The sequence below is a fragment of the Ranitomeya imitator genome, chromosome 3, assembly GCF_032444005.1.
Source record: "Ranitomeya imitator isolate aRanImi1 chromosome 3, aRanImi1.pri, whole genome shotgun sequence".
Classification (NCBI taxonomy): Eukaryota; Metazoa; Chordata; class Amphibia; order Anura; family Dendrobatidae; genus Ranitomeya; species Ranitomeya imitator.
This window is the reverse complement of record NC_091284.1, coordinates 122,411,237-122,433,053: the sequence shown is the minus strand read 5'-3', so window position 1 is coordinate 122,433,053 and position 21,817 is coordinate 122,411,237. Positions and strand designations below refer to the sequence as shown.

General features: G+C 46.1%; 1 protein-coding gene and 1 long non-coding RNA gene across 2 annotated transcripts in view; one reads left to right on the top strand and one right to left on the bottom strand.

Moving 5' to 3' along the window:
• Positions 1 to 21,817, bottom strand: part of DPH1 (diphthamide biosynthesis 1) — a 378,970-nt gene that overhangs the window by 307,551 nt on the left and 49,602 nt on the right. Inside the window, exon 2 of the mRNA XM_069761363.1 lies at positions 4,638 to 4,790. Coding sequence (XP_069617464.1) covers positions 4,638 to 4,790 — 153 coding nt within the window. The remainder of the gene's footprint in view (positions 1 to 4,637; positions 4,791 to 21,817) is intronic.
• On the top strand, positions 1,916 to 8,989 carry LOC138672918 (uncharacterized). The gene is made up of 3 exons (XR_011319789.1): positions 1,916 to 2,046; positions 7,403 to 7,473; positions 8,776 to 8,989. It is a non-coding gene; the product is annotated as an uncharacterized lncRNA (long non-coding RNA).

Genomic DNA, 21,817 nt, shown 5'->3' with positions numbered 1-21,817 from the left:
TAGAGAAACATGTGACATATTACGCTCCGTCACTGCTTCCTGTACATTGCGACATGGAGACTGCTACTCTTCATTCTCTCTTGTGCGCCAAAGTCTCCAGAACAAACATGGATCCAACCTGCACTGACTCTGGAGAAGAGCGTTTATCGGTCCAAGTGCGAGCCAACAAAATATCTGATCTCAATCGGACCAATGTAATGTCATGGGGCGGCGCACGTCTGATATCGCTGTATATGTAAGCAGGTTGCGGGATGCAGAGCAGGGGTTAACAGGTTTATTTACAGGGGATTACTCCACGCAGGGAGACAGAGGGTTAAGGGCACAATGAACACAGGAGAGTCCAAGAATAAGAATGACGGCTCAGGTAACAACAGTTCCTGTGATGAAGTTGTGTCAGAAGCTCCGCAGACTATAACTTCTACTGAGCACTCAATGGCGCCGACAACCGCTGGCGCGGTGTGTTTACTAATGGGGTTCGGCAAACAACAACACCCCGTCTTCTGGTGAGTGGTCGGTCACGGTACCTTCCACTGGCCCTAGTCCATATACTGTAGTGGCTACTTAACGGTGAGAGCCACAGTCCTGTAGGAGCCCAGCGCGGCTCTGCTAACACACGCTGCCGAAGTCAGGTCACAAGTGTCAGGGCCGACATTCACTAGTACAGTCGGGATGTAAATAACGGTCACGGTCATGGCCTCCTTTAGGCGGCACGCGCATGGTACTCACGATCCTGAAACGTCTGGCACCTGGCTTTATAACGGTCACCGGGCACACACTGCCCGTCTCTCTCTCTCTGGTCCCCGCTGTTGACTGGGAGGCGACAGCGGTCGCTGGTCTGTGTGGCTCTGATGCTCCCCGGATGGAGCACTCCTCTCTCTGCTGCAGCACCCGGCTTGGCTCTGCGGGCACGGCTCTACTCCGCAGGCAACGGGGACTCCTTCTATGCGGCCCGTTGCCACGCAGATACTCTCTGGTGAGGGAAGCAGAGCGCGCCACTCACCATTCTGCGTACTGCTCCCTACGCTGTCCTCCTCGCTGACCTGAGCCGGCGCCTGACTTGCTTTGCTCGCTTTTTCTTTGTATGTCTCCGTCGCTGCGCGCCTCTTTTTTTGGCTCTGCCCACCCTCCTGGGTTCAAGGGTTGGTCCGGCTGGTAACAATTGGTAAAGGATGGTAACTATTGCTTTAGTTAGTCGGACCAGCCATAGTGTAAGGATCAGGTGTTCATGTAAAGCTGCATGAACCAGTTAACTGCCTAAGTATGTAGCAGTACAGACACAGAGGGCTATTAACTGCATAAAGTGTATGAGAACATGATGAGAGGAAAGTATGGTCTTTGGAAGGAATAAGTCATGTACCAGTCCTTTGTATTAACCACTTATATACTTTATGTAAATGAGATCTCCTGTGGCATCTTTTTTCCAAAGCCAAACAAGCCCAACTTCTCCAACCTCTCATATTTCAGAGTATGAACAATGAGATTATTGCAGTCATCAGTATTGCTGTATGTGGTAAAACTAATCTCCTGTGAAATCTTGGGCTTCATAGCAGCACCAAGAGCATGGGCCTTCATTCGGCACCCCACATTTGCAGGAACAACATTAAAGGGAACCTGTCACCCCCCTCAGGCGTTTGTAACTAAAAGAGCCACCTTGTGCAGCACAAATGCTGCATTCTGACAAGATGGCTCTTTAGTTACAAACGCCTGCACACGCTGAAATAAACCTTTAATAAAATTTGCCCCCACATACCCTGAATCCGTCCGGGAGGCGGGACTTTCCTTGCTAATGAGATGCAGCACAGCCGTCACTCCAGAGCTGTGCGCGCCGCCTCCTCTTCTTCCTGCATTATAGTTCCTGGTGCCTGCGCTGTAAATACGAAGGGCAGCGCAACTGCGCATGCCCGGAAAAAAAAAAAAACTTACAGAGCAGGCGCCAGGAACTATAATGCAGGAAGAGGAGGTGGCGCCCGGCGCGCACAGCTCTGGTGTGACGGCTGTGCTGCGTCTCATTAGAAAGGAAAGTCCCGCCTCCCGGACGGATTCAGGGTATGTGGGGGCAAATTTTATTAAGGGTTTATTTCAGCATGTGAAGGCGTTTGTAACTAAAGAGCCACCTTGTCAGAATGCAGCATTTGTGCTGCACAAGGTGGCTCTTTTAGTTACTAATGCCTGAGGGGGTGACAGGCTCCCTTTAAACCGCAGTTTATCTGAGTTAGATTGTCACAGGTTGCCAGTGAGTTAAAAGTGTTTTTTCACTTTAGTAAACTTTATATATTTAATATTTTTAATGTAATTGTATTATCAAAGTTGATGTGATCTCTAAATATCAGCATGGCCCAGAGTCCCAGTAGGCCTACAATCAGCTTAGATTTCTTTTGTGAAATGTTTTCAGTGCTGTGTATGAAGGGGACTGGCCACTTTCAATATCCAAGCCAGTCTCCTTCTCCGTCTACCCATTGGTTGTAACAGAAGGGTCATGCCGTAGCCACTTAAATTAGCCAGTGAGCTCCTTACACATATAGAACTAATGATGTCCTGTCAATGGAAATGATATTCTGTGTCAAAGCACAAGTAGTAAGTGGGTGAGCCAGGACACAGACCACACTGTTATTTGGAATATGGACAGCCCCTTTAAATTAAGAATACAAATTTTATCATGTGGGCAAACCATTTGATATAAATGTTTGGACATTGAGGCTACAATAAATGGTTTTACATTTCAGTTCAATAGATAAAACATTATACAGTAAAGTAGTAATTTTCTCTTAGTTTTAGTTGAAGGTGGCCAGAATTTTAGTTAAAGAGGATCTTTCACTGGATTTATTCATTTAAAAAGAGTACGTCCTCTAATTTGTACTGCTCTGCTGATTCTGGAACAGTTTTTCTTCTCTCCTTCTCATTTCCAAAGTTATGCCCCCCATTTAACCTTCAACCAATTGGGCGTGCACCATAAAACTTATCAGAAGGCGTGGCTGTGTTTTGATTGGTCAGCATAAAAGGAAAGGAAAAAAATGCCCACTGAGAAGTTCTGTAGTATACGCCCAGTTGGATAAAGTGAAAGTTTACACCTTTATTACTAGGGGGCCATAACTAAAGATTGGAGGGGCACATAAGAAAAACAGTTCTGGAATCCGAGGATCAATGGCTATTGCAGGAGGTACTCAATTTAAAAGTATAAAATACAGTGAAAGCCACCCATAGACATTTGATTAACTTCGGCTGAACCCGCCGAAATCAACTGGTTAGGCCAAAAATCAAATATGCGTGGGGATTCTCAACACAAAAATTGCGGAAGATAACAGTCTGACATGTCCGACTTCGGACTGCCAATCCTTTTGTGAGATAAGCCACCACCAGAGATGTCTGACAGCGGCCTTCTCATAGATAACAAAGCAGCACTCGACAAAGTGAGGAAAAATTGGGCTAGACACCTGTGGGGAGAGCCGGACCAGGCGCCTGTGGGGAGAGCCGGGCCAGGCGCCTGTGGGGAGAGACGGGCCAGACGCCAGTGGGGAGAGCCGGGCCAGACGCCAGTGGGGAGAGCCGGGCCAGACGCCTGTGGGGAGAGCCGGGCCAGACGCCAGTGGGGAGAGCCGGGCCAGACGCCAGTGGGGAGAGCCGGGCCAGACGCCAGTGGGGAGAGCCGGGCCAGATGCCAGTGGGGAGAGCCGGGCCAGGCGCCTGTGGGGAGAGCCGGGCCAGGCGCCTGTGGGGAGAGCCGGGCCAGGCGCCTGTGGGGAGAGCCGGGCCAGGCGCCTGTGGGGAGAGCCGGGCCAGGCGCCTGTGGGGAGAGCCGGGCCAGGCGCCTGTGGGGAGAGCCGGGCCAGGCGCCTGTGGGGAGAGCCGGGCCAGGCGCCTGTGGGGAGAGCCGGGCCAGGCGCCTGTGGGGAGAGCCGGGCCAGGCGCCTGTGGGGAGAGCCGGGCCAGGCGCCTGTGGGGAGAGCCGGGCCAGGCGCCTGTGGGGAGAGCCGGGCCAGGCGCCTGTGGGGAGAGCCGGGCCAGGCGCCTGTGGGGAGAGCCGGGCCAGGCGCCTGTGGGGAGAGCCGGGCCAGGCGCCTGCGGGGAGAGCAGGGACAGACGCCTGCGGGGAGAGCAGGGACAGACGCCTGCGGGGAGAGCAGGGACAGACGCCTGCGGGGAGAGCAGGGACAGACGCCTGCGGGGAGAGCTGGGCCAGACGCCTGCGGGGAGAGCTGGGACAGACGCCTGCGGGGAGAGCAGGGACAGACGCCTGCGGGGAGAGCTGGGCCAGACGCCTGCGGGGAGAGCTGGGCCAGACGCCTGCGGGGAGAGCTGGGCCAGACGCCTGCGGGGAGAGCTGGGCCAGACGCCTGCCGCTGGGCCAGACGCCTGTGGGGAGAGCTGGGCCAGACGCCTGCGGGGAGAGCTGGGCCAGACGCCTGCGGGGAGAGCTGGGCCACACGCCTGTGGGAGTAATGGGCGAAACAGCTGCCGGATAAACAATTGGCTGAAAGCTATCTAAACTGTGTGAGGTGGTATCTCTCCCCCAAACAACTTTAGCTCCTCATCCTTTTACTCCTAAAATCTATAAGAATAGATTCTATTAGATTAACAGAACAATCCAAAAACTCTCCTATTTCTTCTTGTTCCACCTCCATAAGGTTTGCAGTAAGTACCTCTTTTGGCCGCAGATTGTTGAATTCTCCATATAGTCTTGGGAATTTCAAAGTTGTAGTTTTGAGGCAGCACAGAGATGGCTTCCAAGAGTAAGACATTCTGAGAGATTTCATCTGGGATTTGGTTAGCAACCCGACGAACCGGCATGCGACCTGAAGAGAAATTACATATAGTTGTATTTATGGAACATTTTTATTTCTACAAGTGTTTCACTTGGATTTGTAGACAACAAATACTGAAAAAGGACAACAACAAATGCCTGTAATGCACTTTTTTCACAAGGGACTCTAATAAGAACGCTTACAACGCAAAATGGATCATTTGCTAGACTATAAAATATTAGTTCAAATGAAGGTTGCCCATAAACAACAATAATAAATCTAAAAAAAGGGAAAAAAAAGATACCGTAAGTAAAAGAATTAAGGTTTATGTTTCTCAATCTGAGGAAAGCTAGAAGTTTTGACAGAGATCCCAAATCCAGTCCTGGATCACTTCCGAAGCTGTAGTTTTGGTAATAAACACACTTGTTATCTGCTAGCCTTCTAGGATAACCTCATCCTCACTATTGATTGACAGCTTTTTGCCTATACTGTGCATAGGCAGACAGAAAGTTGCAGCACTATATAGCAGGAACTTAATGCTATAGTTCTAGCAGAGCTGCAGAAAAACAGTGATTTCTCAAAACTAACAGGAAGTCCAAAAGTAATTTATTGCTGTAATCAGGATCTCTGGCCCTGCTTCATGTTGCTCTCAGATGAGGCAGCAAAATCCAAGTGACAGACTCTTTGTAAGGTAATAAGCGAAGAAGAGAAAAATGGTATCACCAAGACCAAATCAGTCATATAAATATGAATCCAAAGACATACTGATAGCAAAGCTAGATTGTGAGCCCCAATGGGGACAGTGTCAATAATGTTTGTAAAGTGCTGTGGAATTAATGGCGCTATATAAGTGAGTAAAATAAATAAATACCGTATATACGTAGAGATTTTCAGCCCATTTTTTGGGGCTGAAAGTCCCCCTCTCGGCTTATACTCGACTCATACCCAGGGGTCGGCAGGGGAGGGGGAGCGGCGGCTGTCTAATAATACTAACCTGCTCCTAGCACGGTCCCTGGATCTCCCAGCGCCTCAGCTTCGTCCTGTACTGAGCGGTCACATGGTACCGCTCATTACAGTAATGAATATGCGGCTCCACCTCCCATAGGGGAGGAGCCACATATTCATTACTGTAATGAGTGGTAACGGTGACCGCTTAATACGGGAAGCTGCGGCGCCGGGGAAACAGGGACTGCACCGCGCCAGGAGCAGGTGAGTGTAATGCGGAGGGGAGCGCTGCGCGATATTCACCTCGCCTCGTTCCGGCGCCTCTCCGTCTTCTGCAGTGACGCTCAGGTCAGAGGGTGCGGTGACGTGATTAGTGCGTGCCCTCTGCCTGTACGTCAGTGCAGAAGACGCTGAAGACGGAGCGGCAGTCGGAAAGAGGAAAGGTGACTATAGCAAGTGCCGGGGGCCTGATCGACGAGAGGAGAGGGTGAGTATGTGATTTTTTTTTTATTTATCGCAGCAACAGCAAATGGGGCAAGTGTCTGTATGGAGCATCTTATGGGGCCATAATAAACGTTTGCGCAGCACTACATGGGGCAAATATTTTTATGGAGCATCTTATGGGGCCATAACCAACGTTTGTGCAGCATTATATGGGGCATATTTTAATATGGAACATCTTATGGTGCCCATCATAAACTTTATGGAGCATTATATGGGGCGTATTTTGTAAGGAGCATCTTATGGGGCCCATCATGAACTGTATGGAGCATTATATGAGGCTCTTGATTCAATATGGATATTCAAAAACACAACCTACTGATCTCTCAATTAATTTTACTTTTATTGGCATCTATTTTTACTTTTGAAATTTACCGGTAGCTGCTGCATTTCCCACCCTAGGCTTATACTCGAATCATTAAGTTTTCCCAGTTTTTTTGTGGCAAAATTAGGGGGTCAGCTTATACTCGGGTCGGCTTATACTCGAATATATACAGTAGTCCATTGGGCTAGGTCATATTAAACAAAGGAACTTTGCTGCAAACTAACAAATTTTCCTTCCCATCAACAGCCACTCACCTGGGTTGACAATATATTACATTTAAAGAAGCATCCCTTCAAAATTGTTATCCTCTTGATATATTGCGATCATATTATATAGCACTGTGTAATTACAATTGCTCATTTTGCCCTTCTACCCAGACAATTTTTCTCTTTTCTACTAGTTATATGACATCGCATGACAAAAAAAACAAACTGAATCCTGCTAAGCTCTATGAAGAAACACAAGATCAATTTTCCCTGTATGAGTCATGAGTCACAGCAAAAGTCCCTGGCAGGAGGGAGCAGCTGGGTCAGGAGTTGAAGAGGGGAATGATAAAAGCAGGGTCAAGAGATTTCCTGTTTCTACATAGGGCAGGGAAAAGAGAAGAATTTACTGGGTAGAAAGGAAAAATTAGCAATTGAAAGTATACAGCTCTATATAAAATGGTGACTACAATATATTAAGAGGATAAAAACTTTAATATCCAAAAATCAATATAAAACAAAGACTATACTGAATTGAATTCAAATTTGAGTTGAGTTTCCATTCCACGTCTTAGTACCAACGTATCACCTGACAAAAGGATGGTGGTGAAATACATTTCAAGTGTCTATGAAATGATGTTGCATGATCTACCGCAGATTCTATAGTGCCAATACTTCGCACCATCCAGGTTTTTGCTACAGAGACACGTGACCGGCTGGGGCACTCTCCTGGTATAACTCTTCCATATCAACCAATACGGTAAGTTATCTGCCAAATTTTCACAAAATATTTATGGAACCGTATGGACCAAAAGTAAGACTGCAGAAATATAAGGACATTCAAAGAGCGACGACTGAAGAAACCAGGTTGGTCATGGTTATCACTATAATAACACATCGTCATCTCCTCTTCTTTATGGAATATGGCGTGTGACTTCATTCCTTATTGTGGAACTGCAATTAAAGGATGAGGTCCCACTTATTACTATGTCCCCATGCCTGTATGTCTCACTGCTGCTAGGTAATCCCTGTGTGTGTTGCGGCTGTCTAACAGCCGCGAGACACGCAGGGATTACCTAACAGCCACGAGACACGCAGGGATTACCTAACAGCCACGAGACACGCAGGGATTACCTAACAGCCACGAGACACGCATGGATTACCTATCAGCCACGAGACACGCAGAGATTACCTAACAGCCACGAGACACGTAGGGATTACCTAACAGCCACGAGACACGCAGGGATTACCTAACAGCCACGAGACACGCAGGGATTACCTAACAGCCACGAGACACGCAGGGATTACCTAACAGCCACGAGACACGCAGGGATTACCTAACAGCCACGAGACACGCAGGGATTACCTAACAGCCACGAGACACGCAGGGATTACCTAACAGCCACGAGAAACGCAGGGATTACCTAACAGTGGCAAGACACGCAGGGATTACCCAACAGCCGCGAGACACGCATGGATTACCTAACAAATGCAAGACACGCAGGGATTACCCAACAGCTGCAAGACACGCAGGGATTACCTAACAGCCGCGAGACACGCAGGGATTACCTAACAGCCGCGAGACACGCAGGGATTACCCAAGAGCCACGAGACACGCAGGGATTACCTAACAGCCACGAGATACGCAGGGATTATTTAACAGCTGCGAGAAACACAGGGATTACCTAACTTCCGCGAGACACGCAGGGACTACCTAACAGCCACGAGACACGCAGGGATTATATTATTCGAGCACGCCCAAGACACTCGGTTAGCACACGCACGCTGGGATTACTCCTTATCCGAGGACGTTCGCTCATTACGAATTACTATCATTACCGGAGAGCGGTTACAAGAGCTCCAGTGTCTTTGAACGTTATTGTGATATACTGCGGGAAATAGTGATCACATCTGTGAGTGACATTGTCTTACATTGTTTTGGCGACTTGACAAAACATTTCATACACATCCTGTATGCTCAGTGCCCATTAAATGTTGCTTTAATTATTCTTGATCTTTTTGCAGACGACAATGTTTCCTGTTGTCCTGTTTTGCTTTGCAGACACCACGGCAGAATCTGTTGGGAACATTTCTGCGAATCAGAAGATGTCACCTGCTGAGAAGCAGTTTTACTGCTCACATCTTCCGTCTTACAAATTATGAAGCAGCTAGTATCGTAGAAGCTCACCATATTAGCAGATTCAGGGGGCACAGTGGCACCAGGGAATTTGGCGACCTAAGTCTTTACATTCTTTATTCAATAAAAAAAAAAATACTATTGCATAAAAAAAGGTAACTTGGCCATTGAGGCTGAACAGTATTATTTGAAAACATCAGTATCCATATTACATTTGTGATCTTATAGACTATGGGATCAATTCTGGTGTAAAAAGCTATGAAGTGTCGCAAAATTCTCACGCAAATCGGGGCTGTGGCAAAGTTCTGAGAATTTTAGTGTTCTCACGCCATTTTCGCTCAGCTCCAACAAAGTGGGCACAGCAAAGTGGGAAAAAATAAAAAGGGGTCTGGACATGGCAAGCCCATCAAGTCACATTCATGATAAGTAGAGTTCACGTCGTCTCAAATATTCCTCAGCCTCTGACTCAAGTATGGTTTGTAGAGAGGGGCACGCTGTTATGACCTGGTGGTTAAGAGGCCACACTGATATGACCTGGTGGCTAAAACGCAACATGGAGCAAGCTCTGAGAAGGTGGTATCTCTACTGACCGCAGTCCCTAATCCTAACAACAACACTAGAAATAGCCGTGGGATGTTCCTGACTCTCCCTAGACACCTCTCCACAGCCTAAGAAATAACTACCCCTAAAGAAGGAAATAGAAAGCTATCTTGCCTCAGAGAAAACCCCCAAAAGGAAAGATAGCCCGCCACAAATATTGACTGTGAATGGAGAGGGAAATGACGTACTCAGAAATGAAATCAGAATTCAGCAAAGGAGGCCAATACTAAACTAGATAGACAGAGAGAAAAGGATACTGTGCGGTCAGTATAAAAACTACAAAATCCACACAGAGTTTACAAAAATGAACTCCACACCGACTCACGGTGTGTAGGAGCAAATCTGCTTTCCCAGAGCTTCCAGCTAGCCAGAATAACACATAGTAACAAGCAGGACAAAAAGAGACATATTTGCAAAGCAATAGAGTCCAAATAAATGGACAAACAAAAACTAGCAAAAACTTATCTTTTGCAGACAAGGACTGGCCATATGAGAATTCCAAGGAGAGAACCAAATCCAACCAAGAACATTGACAGCAGGCATGGACTAAAGCCCAGAGCAGGTTTAAATAACAAACCCAGGCAAGGCGATTAGTGAAGGCAGCTGCTACAGCTACCTAAAGGAGCAGCAGTTCCACTCGAAACCACCAGAGGGAGCCCAAGGGCAGAACTCACAAAAATACCATTAGCAACCACAGGAGTGAGCTCCAGAACGGAATTCACAACAGCACGCTCCCGATTTATTAAGGAGGTTGTCCGGTCCAAATCGGTAAGTCTGCAGTCACTCCTCAATTTCCATGACACCGACTCCACCAAAATGGGCTCCAACTGCGACTCCACAGCCCGGCTGCTGACATTTATGGAGTTCTTTATAACTCGAACAGCATGAGCTGCGAGATATAAACCACCCAATTTTAATATCTGAAAAGCAACAGCGCCACTTCAGTATGGCTGCATATCCTCCCATCATCAATTTTTATACAATTACATTTTTTTTTTTCATTCCCAACTAACTTGAACACAACAATATCCACGTGAATTGCAATTAAAATGTCAGTGGCACCTCCATCCTTCAAAAAATTAAAAAACAAAACAAAAAACTGATGAACAATCCATTCAGAAAAAAAATATATAATACCAGCATCCACACGGGAGAACAATTCGATGAAAAAAAAAAAGAAATAAGCAGACCAGCTCTGTACGCGGAAATGGTCTTCTCTTTTTCATGTTGCCATCCTCCCCTGTACAACAAATGCGTAATAATTATGTTCATCTCGTCTCAAAAAACTGTCAATAACCCGAAATGAGAGCGACCCAACGCCTGATAATATCACAGACAATATGCAGAGACCCCCAGAGCATAATTGCAACAAACTAATATTGGAGCTGCAGAACAACGTTACCTCCAAAAGGAAATCTGCATAATTAATTTCACTATTGTACAAAATGAATTTAAACAAATGAATTTAGTTGGGAGGGGGGACAGACAGCTGTCAGACGGGACTCGCTAAGCTCCAATTAAAAGCTCAAAAACCTAATTAATTAACCCCTTCCCTTCCAAGGGGAAATGAGAGAGCGCCTTCATTTCAAATGGTGATGGGTGTAAGGGATGGGGAAGACCCCAGGGAGAGAGACTTAGTCATATTTCCTACACTTGTAGACTCAGCGAAGAGTTTCCATCCATCTTGCTAAACATCCATTTATGTACTTACCTTCCAAGAATATGGTTAATCCTCTTAGCACCATTAATATATTACGATTTCTTCACACAGAATCCAGCTGTAATGAGTTTCGCAGAATGGCTATGAGAAGAGGAATTTCTTCCTTTTGAAGTTGACCGTACTCTTTGTTCGGTTCACGTAGGTAGATCAATAGCAAACTTAGAAAGGCGCATAGTATTACTGATGGAATTACCAATTATATAGAGCGCCAGTCACTCACTGGTAGAGTACTGCAATGGCAAGAAGTACAAAAACTGCAACCACAAGTGTTTGTAGCCAATTTTAAAGGGAGTATAACATCTAAAACAGTCATACGAAGGCTCATTTTTTGCATCATGTTGAGACTGATGATTAAGAAGAAAAAATATGTTTAATGATGACACGCAACATTTCCGCTTTCCAAAAGAGTATGCCACCAATCCGCCCTACAGATGTAAAAATGGCAAAAAAAAGCTTGATGTACTTAGCTGCAGTTGTGACATTCCATAAAGTTTAAACCTTAGGTCTTTGGTGTTCTGCAAGGTACTGTATGAGGTACGTGTACTTCTATGAGTCGAGGGGGGCAGCTTCCCCCTCAAATGACTTTTGGGGGGGTCCCCAAATGAGTTGTGGGGGGGCTTCCGAATGAGTTGTGTGTGGGGTGGAGGGAGGTTTCCAAATGAGTTGTGTGTGTGGAGTTCCGAGTAAGTTGTGTGTGTGTGTACGGGGGGGTCTGAATGAGTTGTGGGGGTGTTTCTGAATAAGTTGTTGGGGGGGGGGGAGAATCAGTTGTATGTGTGGGGAGGTTAGGATAAGTGCTAAGTTAAGATTTATCTGCTTCAAAAGTTGTACTTCTTGCCAACCATTTAGAGTGGCAGAAACTCTGCGGTTACCTGTGAAAAGAAGTTTTACATAGCTCTGTATACACAAATCCACTTTCAAAGTATCTATAAACTTCTATAGAAAAAAATAATACTGCTGCATATTTAGTCAGATGTGAAATTCAGAAATAGGAAGGCGCTGTGAGAGCTGTGTGAGCAGTGCCGGCGGCCATATTGGTTTTCATCCAGTGCTGACAGAAAGAGGAATGACTGAAAAACAGCTAAATAGAATTTTCAATATACTGAAAATAATCTTTAAAGAGCGTTGAATGCCAAGATGATCACAGTCAGTACTGATCAAGGAAATTAGCTGGTTATAGAAACCGCACACAATCTGTGATCCATTGAGTTGTCAACATAAATGTCCATATTTACAGCTGCTCTAAGGCTATGTTCACATTTGCGTTGCGCGCCGGTGCGTCGGCGACGCAACGCACGACGCACAAAAAACGCGCGCAAAACGCACGCAAAAACGCTGCGTTTTGCGACGCGTGCGTCGTTTTTTGACGAAAATCGGACGCACGAAAAATGCAACGTGTTGCATTTTCCTGCGTCCGACGCTAGCATCGAAAACGACGCACGTGTCGAAAAACGCGACCAAAAAAACGCACGCGTCCCCTATGTTAAAGATAGGGGCGCGTCGCCGCTGCGTCGCCGACGCAACAGCGACGCACATTAGCTGACATATTAAACACCTTCTTCTCCACGGTATTCACGGTGGAAAATGAAATGCTAGGTGAAATCCCAAGAAACAATGAAAACCCTATATTAAGGGTCACCAATCTAACCCAAGAAGAGGTGCGAAACCGGCTAAATAAGATTAAAATAGATAGATCTCCGTGTCCGGATGGCATACACCCACGAGTACTAAGAGAACTAAGTAATGTAATAGATAAACCATTATTTCTTATTTTTAGGGACTCTATAGCGACGGGGTCTGTTCCACAGGATTGGCGCATAGCAAATGTGGTGCCAATATTCAAAAAGGGCTCTAAAAGTGAACCTGGAAATTATAGGCCAGTAAGTCTAACCTCTATTGTTGGTAAAATATTTGAAGGGTTTCTGAGGGATGTTATTCTGGATTATCTCAATGAGAATAACTGTTTAACTCCATATCAGCATGGGTTTATGAGAAATCGCTCCTGTCAAACCAATCTAATCAGTTTTTATGAAGAGGTAAGCTATAGGCTGGACCACGGTGAGTCATTGGACGTGGTATATCTCGATTTTTCCAAAGCGTTTGATACCGTGCCGCACAAGAGGTTGGTACACAAAATGAGAATGCTTGGTCTGGGGGAAAATGTGTGTAAATGGGTTAGTAACTGGCTTAGTGATAGAAAGCAGAGGGTGGTTATAAATGGTATAGTCTCTAACTGGGTCGCTGTGACCAGTGGGGTACCGCAGGGGTCAATATTGGGACCTGTTCTCTTCAACATATTCATTAATGATCTGGTAGAAGGTTTACACAGTAAAATATCGATATTTGCAGATGATACAAAACTATGTAAAGCAGTTAATACAAGAGAAGATAGTATTCTGCTACAGATGGATCTGGATAAGTTGGAAACTTGGGCTGAAAGGTGGCAGATGAGGTTTAACAATGATAAATGTAAGGTTATACACATGGGAAGAAGGAATCAATATCACCATTACACACTGAACGGGAAACCACTGGGTAAATCTGACAGGGAGAAGGACTTGGGGATCCTAGTTAATGATAAACTTACCTGTAGCAGCCAGTGCCAGGCAGCAGCTGCCAAGGCAAACAGGATCATGGGGTGCATTAAAAGAGGTCTGGATACACATGATGAGAGCATTATACTGCCTCTGTACAAATCCCTAGTTAGACCGCACATGGAGTACTGTGTCCAGTTTTGGGCACCGGTGCTCAGGAAGGATATAATGGAACTAGAGAGAGTACAAAGGAGGGCAACAAAATTAATAAAGGGGATGGGAGAACTACAATACCCAGATAGATTAGCGAAATTAGGATTATTTAGTCTAGAAAAAAGACGACTGAGGGGCGATGTAATAACCATGTATAAGTATATAAGGGGACAATACAAATATCTCGCTAAGGATCTGTTTATACCAAGGAAGGTGACGGGCACAAGGGGGCATTCTTTGCGTCTGGAGGAGAGAAGGTTTTTCCACCAACATAGAAGAGGATTCTTTACTGTTAGGGCAGTGAGAATCTGGAATTGCTTGCCTGAGGAGGTGGTGATGGCGAACTCAGTCGAGGGGTTCAAGAGAGGCCTAGATGTCTTCCTGGAGCAGAACAATATTGTATCATACAATTAGGTTCTGTAGAAGGACGTAGATCTGGGGATTTATTATGATGGAATATAGGCTGAACTGGATGGACAAATGTCTTTTTTCGGCCTTACTAACTATGTTACTATGTTACTATGTAACGCTAATGTGAACGTAGCCTAAACCGGACATCCCCAAACAATGGGCAGCAGAAATCAAAGAGAAGCTTAGTTATTGGAGCCAGGTATGTGTTACTCTGAAATACTGCAGCATTTCATAGAAAACAGACTTTTAAATGGCAGCCGGAGAATATGCCTCTTTGCTGCCAGTCTAAGAGGGCAGGTCCGCGGTGACGACTTCTGCTTATCTCCCCTACACTGACAGGTCTCTGCCTATGTGAGTCTACGGGAGTGGGCGGGAAGATGGTGGAGACTGGAATCCTGGACTAGTCTGTCAAGTCGCATCATCCTTGGCTATCTTTTAAGTGTTTTCACACGAACAAAGTTAATTTTGATCAACAGGTCTTTGAATAATAAATTCCACAATTTGATATGTTTAAAAAAAAAAAAAAAAAAGTTCCTGTGCTGAGAATCTTATAAATGTGCCCGGCTATGTTCTATGTAATGGCTGTGTCTGATCGTGTAGGAACATGGTCTGATTATACCACAGCTCCTGGGAAGGGGAGGACACAAGAGTATACAGACATTACAGCAAGACTATGCCAAACTGTTATAATGATGCATGCTTTTCAATGGAACCAAGAAACCGACTTACAGTAGTCAGTGAGATAGTAGGCATTATTGGACAGTTGAGCTGCCAAATACACACAATGGTGTTAGAATTATTATTTTATTAAAATGATGTGTATGTCAAAGATCGACGAGTTCAGCCGATGGCCTAACGTGTATGGGGGAGCCAACCAAATGAAGCCTGGGAGAGATGTCGATCGCGCATGTCCGATTTTGGACTGCTGATCAAATGGTTCTCCCTGAAATACGCCGCTGGCGGATGTGTCAGCAGCGGCTTTCTCGGAGAATACAGGAGCCGAGCGAGAGTTCCTGTGTATGGGAATGACGAACAATGGACCAAGGCATCATTCGTCCGACAGCTATCTAAAGGTACCTTCACACATTTCGTTAACGATATTGTTGCAACGTCATGCTTTTTGTGACGTAGCAACGATCCCGCTAACGATCTCGTTATGTGTGACAGCGACCCTGCTGGGAGATCGTTGGTCACTGGGGAATGATCAAGACCTTTTTTTGGTCGCTGATCACCCGCTGTCATCGCTGGATCGGCGTGTGTGACGCCGATCCAGCGATGTGTTCACTTGTAACCAGGGTAAACATCGTGTTACTAAGCGCAGGGCCGCGCTTAGTAACCCGATATTTACCCTGGTTACCATTGTAAAAGTAAAAAAAAAAAAAAAAAACGTACATACTCACATTCCGATGTCTGTCTGCTTTACGGCCGGCGCTGACAGTCAGTGCGGGAAGCTGACGGCGGGGGACGTGACAGACATCGGAATGTGAGTATGTACGTTTTGTTTTTTTCTACTTTTACAATGGTAACCAGGGTAAATATCGGGTTACTAAGCGCGGCCCTGCACTTAGTAACCCGATATTTACCCTGGTTACCTGGGGACTTCGGCATCGTTGAAGACAGTTTCAACGATGCCGAAGTCTTTCCCCTGATCGTTGGTCGCTGGAGAGAGCCATCTGTGTGACAGCTCTCCAGCGACCACACAACGACTTACCAACGATCACGGCCAGGTCGTATCGCTGGTCGTGATCGTTGGTAAGTCGTTTAGTGTAACGGTACCTTAAGTCTTATGGAAAAGAACAGATCAGGGCAAGGAAGCCATAAGTCTTCTTGGTACACTCAGCACTGCCATACAGTCAGAATCCATATGTACAGAGATATTTTTCCTTAGAAGAAAACATCCAAGGAGAGATTCCCTATGTACATACAGTCATGGCCGAAAGTTTTGGTATCCTTGAAACGGTTCCAGAAAATGAAATATTTCTTTCACAAAATTATTGCAATTACCTTTATTTTGTTATACACGTTTATTTCCTTGGTTTGTATTGGAACAGCACAAAACAACTGAGAAAAAAAAAGGCAGATTGGACATAATTTCACACAAAAAAAAAAAAAAAAAATGGGCTGGACAAAATTGTTGGCAGCCACAACTTAGTACTTGTTTGTACACCCTTTCGAATAAATAAGGCTACTTTCACACTAGCGTCGTTCGACGTACGTCACAATGTGTCGTTTTGAAGAAAAAACGCATCCTGCAAAGTTGCCTGCAGGATGCGTTTTTTCTCCATAGACTTTCATTAGCGACGCATTGCGACGGATTGCCACACGTTGCATCCGTCGTGCGACGGATGCGATGTGTTTTTGCAGTCAGTCGGGACAAAAAACCGTTGCTTGCAAGTCTTTTTTGTCCGTCGGGTCCGCTTTTTCTGACCGCGCATGCGCGGCCAGAACTCCGCCCCCTCCTCCCCGGACCTTACAATGGGGCAGCGGATGCGTTGTAAAACTGCATCCGCTGCCCCCGTTGTGATTTTACTTCACAGCATGCGTCGGTACGTCGGCCCGACGCACTGCGACGGGCCCGTACCGACGCTAATGTGAAAGTAGCCTTACTGCAATCATTCGCTTCTTACAGGGCCGGCGTCAGCACCCGGCACAGCGGGCAAATGCCGGGGCCCTGGGGAGAGGGGGGGGCCCACGGAGAGCAGAGCAGGAGATAACATGCTCTCTCCCCCCACAAAGTCACTGCTGGCTGCGTTCTCTTAACCCCTATGTGCCAGCTCTGACACAAGCATCTTCTCACTCAGTCAGTGCAGCCAGGCAGGCACACATAGGGGTTAACAGAAGGCAGCCAGTGTGACATTGTGGGCGGAGAGAGCAGTTCTCTGCTCTCCCCCCTGGGTGGCTGCAGACAGTGCTGAAGTTTATCAGGCAGATTCCGAGGAGCTCCATCCTACTAGTGACTGAGTGAGTGCAAAGGTATCCAGCAGTGGTTGCAGTTGTGGCTCAGTCTGCTGCTGTCTGTCTCCGCTGCCTAAAAATGTGAGTGATGTCTGGAGGAGCAGCTGGTGGGGTGCAGCCTGTAGCCGCCCAGCTCTCCCAGAATACATGCATGCTGCACCAAACCTGCACCAGTGGGGTAGGAAGAAGCTTAGCCCCTTCCCATCTGTATGAAGGTTATTGCTAAACCTTAAAGATAACAATCCGACCCGCATAAATGGGGTTAACCAGATGCCAGGAGGAAGGGGAGCTGCTGCCATGGATAAAACTGAGCTGTGGGCTGTACGTTGGGGCCCCGTGGCCCCAGGCTGGTGACTGGAGGGACTCTGCCCAGTGCTGGCATGTGGGTGATTTCTGCTCCGGAGTCTCAGCTTCTCTCCTCTAGGTCACACTGTGCAGTAACAGCAACATTGGTTGTGTCTGTCCAGGTCCCAGCAGCTGCCACTGCTCCCACCACGGACATGGCATCACTTAACCCTTCCCCTGCAGCCACCGGCAACAAATCCACATTATTCCTTGATTAAATCAGGTTCCAACCCAATAGAGGAGCAGACATTTCCTGCTGCCATTAGGGTCCGGGAGGGGGTGACATTGGCTGCCCTGCTACTCTGTAGTGGGGGGTGACAAGTGTAACATGGGGTAACGGTGACAGAGAAATGCACAGGATAATAGTGAGAGCGACAGAGGGCAGTGTATGGTATGGAGCAGTCAGGGGGTGGGCTGCAGGATCCCCCCCATACTGTACATGACTACTCAGGACAGGGAGGCGTTTAATGAGCTTCTAATGACAGGGCACTAATTGGGTCATTAGTGTTTGTGGAAAGGATTCAGCATCAGGTCCCTCATTAATGCCCGAGCCGCCTGTTACTTTGTAGCACAGATCTGTTGGGGCCGCAAAACCAAACAAAGTTGTTTATGTAGAAAAGTCTTTGTTTCATAGAAAAACTCAAAACAGAAAAGCACCTCTCCTGTATACATACACTGCACAGCACCTTTCCTCCTGTATATATACACTGCACAGTACCACTCCTCCTGTATATATACACTGCACAGTACCTTTCCTCCTGTATATATACACGGCAGAATCTACAATAGCTGTCACTCATGTAAGAAGTGAAATCTGGCATTGTACTATACATTTCTCTGCCGTATCTGGGCATCATAAATCGGGGTATGTGTTAAAAGGGGGGGCCCACTGAGACTCTTTCGCCCGGGGCCCTCGAAAACCTGGAGCCGGCCCTGTCTTCTTATAACCATTTCATATCTGAAGGGTGCCTTCTCCCAACAGGAATTTTAAGATCTATCCACAGATGTTCAAAGGGATTTAGATCCGGACTCATTGCTGTCACTTCAGTACTCTCCAGTGCTTTGTTTCCATCCATTTCTGGATGTTTCTTGAAGTACATTTGGGGTCACTGTCCTGCTGGAAGACTTATGACCAAAGAAACCCAGCTTTCTGACACTGGGCACTACGTTGCGACCCAAATCCTTTGGTAATCTTTAGATTTCATTATGCCTTGCACACAGACAAGGCACCCAGTGTTAGAGTCAGCAAAAGATCCCCAAAACATCTATGAACGAACCTCCACCAAATTTGACCTTAGGTACTGTGTTCCTTTCTTTGTAGGACTAATTCTGTTTTCAGGAAACAGTAGAAGGATGTGCTTACCAAAAAGCTGCATCTTGGTCTCATCTGTGCATAAGACACTTTTCCCAAGATTTTAGCTTTTTCATGAACATTTTTGCAAGCTGTAGTCTAGATTTGTTATGTTTCTGCGTCACCAGTGAGGTCCTCCTGCCATAGCATTTTATTTTATTCAAATGTCGGATAGTTTGAGCTGACACTGATGCATCCTGAGCCAGCAAGACAGCTTGAATTTCTTTGGAACTGTATTGGGGCTCCTTATCCACCATCCAGGATATCCTGCGTTGCAACCTTTCAACAATTTTACTCTGCTGTCCACATCCAAAAAGATTAGCTACAGTGCCATGGATTGTAAACTTCTTGATTATGTTGCGCACCATGGACAAAGAAACATCAAGATCTCTGGAGATGAACTGTAACCTTCATATTGTTCAACAATTTTGGTTCTCGAGTCCTCAGACAGTTTCTTTTTCCTCTTTCCATGCTTAGTGTGATACACACAGACACAATGCAAAGATTGAGCCACTTCTCCCCTTTTTATCTGATTTTAGGTGCGACTTTCATATTGCCCCCACCTATTACTTGCCACACCTATTACTTGCCACAGGTGAGTATGAACGAGCATCACATCCTTGAAACAAAGTTGTTTAACCATAAATTTGGAACAGTGCCAACAATTTTGTTCGGACCATTTTGAGGATTTTGTGTGAAATAATGTCCAATTTTTCTTTTGTGTTGTTCCAATACAAACAAAAGAAACAAGTGTATAGCAAAACATGTGTAATATCAATAATTTACTGGGAGAAATACTTCATTTTCTGGAACAATTTCAACGATGCCAACACTTTGGCCACAACAGTATGTAGTCCGCAAGAACATGCCACAGTTTTATTTTCTGCTGAATTAGCACTGATCCATACACATCCGAGATGTCACATGGCAATGTGCATGCGCCAAGCCAGAGTCTGATCTGAGATCAGACAGAGGGAGGAAACACCGATGCCTCCTGGGAAATGTTTGTCAACTTTTATTTTATACCACCAGAGTTATATTATCGGGCAGGAAGAAGCTGGTTATTACGGCAGGATCTGACTGTACTTTACTAATGTTCCACCGGAAAACAAACTACACTGTGCAACAAACCCAAGGCTTCCAATCAGGCTTTGTCAGAAGCCAAAAGGATATTCAATCCTGTGATTAATCCGCACATCCACAAGCAAATTGGCATTCCAGATGTATCTACAGGTGGCACGGTTTCCAGCGTCACAATTTGCATTGATATTTGCACATAATTATTTGCAACACGCTTTGGTGAATATGACTGATGTTATCGGGAATCCACCTCCATAAGGAATAAGAATTAACTGAACACATTTTTTCATTTCTATATTGTCCAGTCTAATAGAGGCCTCACTGTTGGTAAGTTATTGGCAAAATGCTACTATAACACTACTTTATTTTCCAATAGCTCATATTAGATAAGCTATCAGAGGTATGGCGAAAGCCTAAAAGAAAGACAGATAAACAAAAAGGTGGAAACAATGACCATGTGCTTTAACCCTGCTGTTCTGTTCGCATTTGCTATACACTTGTACTGTTCCCGGGTCAATATGACCCAACCTATTAATTCTTGATTTTTAGCTACTCTAAGTGTTTTATTTGAATACTTTTTCATTATTATACTGTATGTGAACATGGTTGATCATAAACAAATGAAAAATTTAAACTTAATTTTTTTTTATTTTTTTTTTTCATAAAAAGGTTACACAGGCTTTTTACAACTATCTTTGATTGTTGGCATTCTGCACACAAATAACAAAGAAGCTTTACATTACTATAACATGAAATTTAACTTTTTGAAAACAATATTTACACAGATATTTTGAACATCCAGCACATGTCAGATTAGTCTTCTTGTCACAGGAAGATGGACAGAAGCTACATCTCTTAATTTTTTTTGCTGGTAGCTGTGCTGCTGGTAGCTGTGCTGGTGGAGGCCGTGCTGCTGGTAGCTGTGCTGGTGGAGGCCGTGCTGCTGGTAGCTGTGCTGGTGGAGGCCGTGCTGCTGGTAGCTGTGCTGGTGGAGGCCGTGCTGCTGGTAGCTGTGCTGGTGGAGGCCGTGCTGCTGGTAGCTGTGCTGGTGGAGGCCGTGCTGCTGGTAGCTGTGCTGGTGGAGGCCGTGCTGCTGGTAGCTGTGCTGGTGGAGGCCGTGCTGCTGGTAGCTGTGCTGGTGGAGGCCGTGCTGCTGGTAGCTGTGCTGGTGGAGGCCGTGCTGCTGGTAGCTGTGCTGGTGGAGGCCGTGCTGCTGGTAGCTGTGCTGGTGGAGGCCGTGCTGCTGGTAGCTGTGCTGGTGGAGGCCGTGCTGCTGGTAGCTGTGCTGGTGGAGGCCGTGCTGCTGGTAGCTGTGCTGGTGGAGGCCGTGCTGCTGGTAGCTGTGCTGGTGGAGGCCGTGCTGCTGGTAGCTGTGCTGGTGGAGGCCGTGCTGGTGGAGGCCGTGGATGTGGAGTCTCTTTCTTGAGCATGCTGGACACTTTTTACAATGGCTGTTGCTCCTTCACTTCTGGGGATCACTTTTCTGCTCTCAATATATGGCCTAACCAGGGATTTGCCCAATTCCCAAAGAAATAATCTTCTTTTATGCAGCTTATTCCGGTTCCAATCGGGGTCGATTTCTCTCCATAAGACAAATGCATTGTATGCAGAAACGTCCAGTATGTTATAAAATAAAATCATTGGCCACCGATTGGTTTTGCGTTTGCATGTATATGTTGATATTGCTTGGTTTTGCGTTTGCATGTATATGTTGATATTGCTTGGTCTAAAGTATCAACTGCTCCCTTTGTGGCATTA